Source organism: Calidris pugnax, unplaced genomic scaffold (genome assembly GCF_001431845.1).
Source record: "Calidris pugnax isolate Ruff unplaced genomic scaffold, ASM143184v1 scaffold4, whole genome shotgun sequence".
Lineage (NCBI taxonomy): Eukaryota > Metazoa > Chordata > Aves > Charadriiformes > Scolopacidae > Calidris > Calidris pugnax.
The window spans coordinates 9,855,833-9,862,519 of record NW_015090781.1 but is presented as its reverse complement, the minus strand read 5'-3'; the positions used below and the strand labels follow the sequence as shown (position 1 = coordinate 9,862,519).

Here is a 6,687-nt window from a genome sequence, read left to right as displayed (position 1 = left end):
TGGAAGAGTCATATAATCAAAGTCTGCAGCTGTAGCTGTCTGTGACTAAGGCTTAGTTACGGCTTGAGAAAGAATAAGGAATAAAAACAAAAATTAGACTATGGTAAGTGGCTTAAAGTGAATGACAAGGAAAACAGAAGCTAGAAGTGACAGTGCCTTGAATCCTGGATTCCATCCTCTCCTGTAGGCACCATAAACACAATTTGTAGCATGGAGAGGCGGAATTGCTGTTTCAACTAAAAAATTGGGAAATTTAATATTGTAGATGAAATGATTTCATAGATTTATGAACAAAAATAATTCTGCAGATCTGCAACTTAATATTCAGAGGTAGTCTTTTTCTATTTTGTCCTTTTCCCTGCAAGTGTGGAAGAAGCAGAAACAAGGGTAGATTTTGCTTATCTATCAGAGCCAAAGCTGTCGTTGACACAGTAAGCTCTGCTGGTTCTGTGGTAGCCTCCACACTTCTCTGGTAGCTATTCCACATGAGGAACGGTGACTTGGAGTAATATTTGTGGACTGAAATGATCTCTCCAACTCAGGAAGGCTTTTTTTTTCCCTGCAAGTGTGGAAGAAGCAGAAACAAGAGTAGATTTTGCTTATCTATCAGAGCCAAAGCTGTGGTTGACACAGTAAGCTCTGCTGGTTCTGTGGTAGCCTCCACGTTTCTCTGGTAGCTATTCCACATGAGGAATGGTGACTCGGAGCAGTATTTGTAGACTGAAATGAGCTCTCCAACTCAGGAAGGCTTTTTGACTGAAGGATGGTTCAATTGCTCCTAATGGGAGAAGGGGTGAATGGGTGTGTCTAATCCTGTATCCTGACACCGCTGTTGAGTCTGGGGACGTCTGTGTTCAGTTTATTGCTTTGATTTATCTGTAGGGTTTGGGGATGGAAACTCCCTAGAGAAGTGTAATGTCAGGCATGACCAAGAAAATTTGACTATGCTGTGTCTTCCAGAGTGGGAACTTTTTGCCTTTTGTGAAATTTACTTCTTGGTGGGTATCTGCTACAGCCTAATGGATTGAAAGATGGAAGGTGAACATTAGCACCTAAAGGATACTGACAGATTGTAGTTACAACTGCTGATGAAAATCAGAGGATACTTGCTCATACCAAGCACATTTCTACCACCCAGCCTGTTTTTCCAGTGCTGGCAAATCCATGAATGATGAAGGAAGTATTTCTACGGGAGGAAAAATGTGACTTCTGGATGGTTGAGGAGTTTATTGCTGAGATCACCTGTGTGGGGGGAAAAAAAAAAAAGTTTTATCTATTCATACTTTCAAACACTTTAAAAATGTCATCTAGGTCAACACCTCTGTAGGACTCAAGGGACTACTTTGAATTGACAGTCAGTGATTTTTAGAAGTCAGGGACTTTCTGAGTTCCACTATGGTTTCCAAAGAAGTTGTGCCCATGTGGTTTCTGTTGCTCCTATCTATTTTGATTAATGGAGGAAGAACACCCTTATGCGGAATGTGAAACAACCTGAAAGGGCCACTGTGTCACACGATGCCTGTTGGCCTGAGCTGGATGAGTTTCTCCAGAGAGCAGCCCACCAGCTCCACATCTCCTAGTTCAACTTGGCCTTTTACTGACCTGACCTTTGGCTTCGGTGTGCTGCTCTGCATCTGAGCAACAGCTTTTTTTAGGTTTTGGGGTTTTTTTAATTTATTTTTTTCCTGGTTAGGTGATGTTTCTGTGCCTGTTTTTGTGATTAGCTACTCCAGAAAGGCTGAAATAATTTCATACAAGAAAGCGTACAAGTGTGCAATAGGGGTGAAGGTGATCTTCACACATTGCTGCAAGCTGGTTAGTTATATTTTTCCTTTTCCTTTGATATCTGGCTGTCTGTATGTTTTTCAGACAAATACATGGTCTGTGATGTGAGCTCAGGGAGTTTGGGCTGTGCCCTAGAACACAGAAACATTTACGTTTAGTGGCTGGGAAGTGGTGCAAGGTGTATTTTGACTTAATTTGTCAACAACAGAAGTGCTGAGTAACTTGCAGCTGGATTTATCTTGTGTGCTCCCATGTCCCTGCTCTGCAAATTGTTAAAGTTTATTACAGGTATAACTTCTCATCCTTAGAGAGCCTGAGTTGGACTCTCAGTGTGGCAACCAGGATTTCTGTACGCAATGATGTCTGCAAGGGCAGTGATGGCATCGTAGTTCATGGAATCCTAATCATCACTGTACAGCCCAGGGGACACCTGGTTTGGGAGCCTGAGAGGAATTTAGCAATTTTATAAGCATTGCTGATGTGATGTTGTCCCAACTCCCAATTTACAGGTTCTTCCACATTGCTCTCAGTATTTCAGGGCATAAGCCCCTTGGGTAGTTCAGTCTTTTTTTTCAGGCTGCAGAGAGACAAGTAGGGGTGTAAAATTCCTCAGATTTCAGGTGAGATGTGGGTTTAGAAGTTGCATAAAATCCGTCGTCTTTTATGAAAGCCACAATATCTTCCTAGCTAGCTTCCGTGTAAAACAGCAGTGTTTGCTCTCCTATCAGAATATTCAGAAGGCTGTTTATTTGAACAAGCCTTGAATTTTCCTCAGAGACCTAAATGCATGCAAAAGGTCTGCCATAACCCATAGCCTTGTGCTGGAAAATGCCAGGGAAGCTGTTGTGTCCTACAGTTCATTCACAGCATGGGTTTTTTTTGTGCTTTACCAGAAAGTACACTCATTACCGGACCTTCAACCTGTCTGCTTATTCTGACTTGTTAAAATGTCTATGTCAGTCATCACAGGCAAACAACTTAACAAACATTGGTAGGTTTAGTCAGTTCTCGATGTTAAAAATAAATGTCACCTGTGAGTTATTTCCTGTTTCTCTGGTGTAGAGGGAGAAGCTGATGTTCATATGTTCAGGAGAGTCAGGCAAACCTGTCAGCAGTCTCCCTGGTACCCCAGCCCAGGGTGGGTCATCTGTAAAACAGCCAATCCTGGGGTAGCAAACCTCTTTACCTGGAGTAGAAGAAGCAATTTGTTTAGATGTCAGACTCTCTTACGCTTGATACTGTATTTGAGACTACAACAGTCTGAAGAGCAGAAAACTCAGTGTTTCGTTTTATGATTTCTTTTGAAACTGAGATTGATTCCTGTTTCCTTAGTGGATAGTGCCTGAGGCAGGTAACGCAATGGGAGCCAAGTAATTTGAGGATAAACCAAGTAAAGACCCAGACACCATTTTCTAGTCTTGTAAAGGATTAATTCAATTTCTTTTTTAAAATGTCTTGTAAGAAGTGCTTGTTAGGACAGGTTCTGCATGTTTCCTACTCCAAAGCATCGTCTATCTGCTCGTAGAAATGAAGGATATCTATGCAGTAACCTTGCATTGTGAATAAAGTGATCGTTTTTTCAATATAGTAGCTTTTTCTAGATGAAATGGGTGTCTTGCTCACACATGCTCAACTTTTAGCACTGTCTGTTGTGCTTAGCACCCTGTTGTTGAGCCATTCTTTGTACACAGCAGTCATATAAAGACAGCTTGTGTAGGTAGGACACCTGATATTGAATGTCTCTGTGAATTTTCAGCACAGAGTTATGTCTCTTGTATTCTTAATAATAACGTTTAAACAGAGCAGAACCTTTTAGCTTTAGTTCTATGTACACTAATAGACATTATCATACAATGACCCGCCAATTATGCTACCCCTTCAGTATAAAGGAAAATACCAGTCATGATCTCTGAAATAGTATTTCATCTCATTTCACCGTCTAGTGGTAGTTTTTATAGAAATTGTCTCACCTGCTACTGTGCCAAGGAGACAAAGTGCAATAATCCACATTCCAACCACCTAAAGCAAATTGAATATACAGGTTAAGCATTTTATTTAGAGTAATTTGTCCTTTTTAAAAGAGTTTAATACAAAGAGAAATGCAAAAACCTGCACCAGAAGAGGAATAACCTCATACACTGGTCAGTACACACTGGGGACCCATCAGCTGGAAAGAAGCTTTGCGGAAAAAGACCTGAGGGTCCCGGTGGACACCAATTGACCATAAGCCAGCAAAATGTCCTTGCAGCAAAGGCAGCCAGTAGCATCCTGTGCCGCATTAGGAAGAGTGTTGCCAGCAGGGTGAGGGAGGTGATCCTTTGCCTCCACTCAGTTTTGCTGTTTATTGCATTTCTTGCACAGCCAATGCTGCTTGCGGGTTGCTGAGGGAGTGAATCAGATCATGAGGTCCTGATTTTTGCTGTCTGTGAGGATATAGGTGGGAGGTGTGGTAGAACAAGGACACTGATACTTCTAAGTTGATAAAGTCTACTTGTTAAACAGCTTGGGCCCCTCACTACAAGACAGACATTGAGGTGTTGGAGCATGTCCAGAGAAGGGCAATGAAGGGGGTGAAGAATCTAGACCACAAGTCTTATGAGGAGCAGCTGAGTGAGCTGGGATTGTTTGGCCTGGAGAAAAGGAGCTGAGAGGAGACCTTATTGCTCTCTACAACTACCTGAAAAGATGTTGTAGCGAGGTGGGGATTGGTCTCTCTTCTCAAGTAACAGGTGATAGGACAAGAGGAAATACCCTCAAATTGCACCAGGTGAGGTTTAGATTGGGTATTAGGAAAAATTTCTTTACTGAAAGGGTTATCAAACACTGGAACAGGCTGCTCAGGGAAGTGCTTGAGTCACCATCCCTGGGGGTATTTAAAAGAGGGGTAGAGGTGGTGCTTAGGGATGTGGTTTATTGGTGGATTTGGCAGTGTTAGGTTGACAGTTGGACCTGATGATCTTAAAGGTCCCATTACTTGGCTGTAATGATGTGGTTTCCTATCCAAACCAAATGGGATAGGTCAGAGTGCAGAGAGTGTGTATCTGAGCACTCTATTCAACTCTGAAGTCCCCTTGTGGCAATAGCTCATTGTTCATGTAGTAGGGCAGAGGAGCAAGGCTGACTCTCTAAGCAGTGAGCTGGCTGCAAAGTGCAGAGCTGAAGAGGAATCATGACATTTCCTTGGAAATACAATTCTGTTCCCAAGTCTAATATATCCATTGGTGCAGTTAACAGAAGAAAACTAGCTGTTTGAGGAGAGTGGAAAGTGGAGAGGAAGTGTACAAGGGAATAACAGTTAGGAGGGAATGGATTGAGAGTTATTCTAAGCAGCTGTGACAGACAAGAACAGAGAGACCATCACTGTTATCCAAAAGGAGCACCTCTGTTCAGCTGCATTATCTGTCAAGAAGTACCCATCATCATGATGAGAACCTGATGACAGTGCAGGAAAATCACAGATGATGTGACTCATCAAATGAATTGGCGAGCTCAGAGGGATTTGTTTATGTTTAACAGAGAGCTCCCATATTCAGGCGATGTATAGTCCATGTTGGGAAAGCTACAGCAGGAAGGATAGTGTGATTTCTTTTCAGACCCAAAATCTGAAAGGCAGCTAATGAGTAACCATTTTAGAAAATGTGGGAGGTTGTTGCCAGATAAAAGTGATCACTAGTTTCCTATCAGAGGTTCTTCCTTTGAAGGCAGAAAATAGAAATCAACATGTAGCTAGGTAGGTAATGGAAGATGAAAAAACATTATTTTTAATTTTTTTTAGTGGAATGCTGATTCATTTGGTAACTGAGAGACATAATTTGGTTAGGAGACAATTTTTAGTGGGTGGGTTTCCTATATTGGTCTATGTTAACTTAATGACAAAAACATTGCAAAGAGGTGAAGAAATTATGCCTTTGTAAAAGAGTTGAGGCAGCATACAATTTGATGGGGGAAAATTCTTTCACTGGGCATTTAAGAAGCTTAGTGCTGAACAAGAGGAACTGGAATGACTTGTTTGTGAATGTCATCTCAGCCCAGCCAGTATTGCTGGTAGGATGGCTGCTGAGTGCTGAGCTCAATTGTTATACCCAATGGACAGAGGACACGCACTTCTGAGGCGAACACAGTGCTAAATATTTCCAAATTCCTGTTCAGTTTTGGGAAAAAAAAAATTAAAAATTGCAAATATTCATAGACTGACAGCCTAATGTATAAAAACTACTCTGGAGCAGTAGTTGTCCTTTACAATAGGCCACCAAGTCATCTTGGACACTGTTGGTCAACATAGGCCACCAAGTCATCTTGGACACTGTTGCTCAACCTGTGATTCATGGGCCACTAGTGGATGGTTTGTGAGATATGAGAAAGTCTGTGTAGTGACTGTCAACTGTGTATTTTTAAGTCCCACACATGTACCTGCACACCTTCCTCGGGCCATACGCACAAACACACAGAGTCTGTTCAAGAGAAGCAAGCCCAAATCTCGGAGGTTTTAATTATCAGTGCTTTTAACCTAAAAAACTCATTGCAGTTTTTAACTATTATTTTTTTAAATTTAAAACAAAATATGTTCTTTATCTGCTAAGAGTTTTACTCACCATTCTGTTATCACTCTTTTTATCTCTTTCCCCGGTGAGTAGTAACAGAATACAAAATGGCCACAGTTTTCTTTAATGAAATATGAGAAAGTCTGTGTAGTGACTGTCAACTGTGTATTTTTAAGTCCCACACATGTACCTGCACACCTTCCTCGGGCCATACGCACAAACACACAGAGTCTGTTCAAGAGAAGCAAGCCCAAATCTCGGAGGTTTTAATTATCAGTGCTTTTAACCTAAAAAACTCATTGCAGTTCTTAACTATTATTTTTTTAAATTTAAAACAAAATATGTTATTTATCTGCTAAGA

At 41.3% G+C, this 6,687-nt stretch overlaps 1 protein-coding gene across 1 annotated transcript; it reads right to left on the bottom strand.

Moving 5' to 3' along the window:
- Positions 1–1,116: 1,116 nt before the first annotated feature.
- Positions 1,117–6,445, bottom strand: LOC106897186 (pancreatic triacylglycerol lipase-like; the record flags this gene model as incomplete). Its single annotated transcript, XM_014957666.1, has 4 exons — positions 6,378–6,445; positions 3,756–3,804; positions 2,817–2,971; positions 1,117–1,242 (listed from the first exon to the last, which is right to left on the bottom strand). Coding segments are annotated over exons 1-4 (333 nt in total), but the record flags the coding sequence as incomplete, so codon positions are not given.
- Between the last annotated feature and the right edge of the window lie 242 nt (positions 6,446–6,687).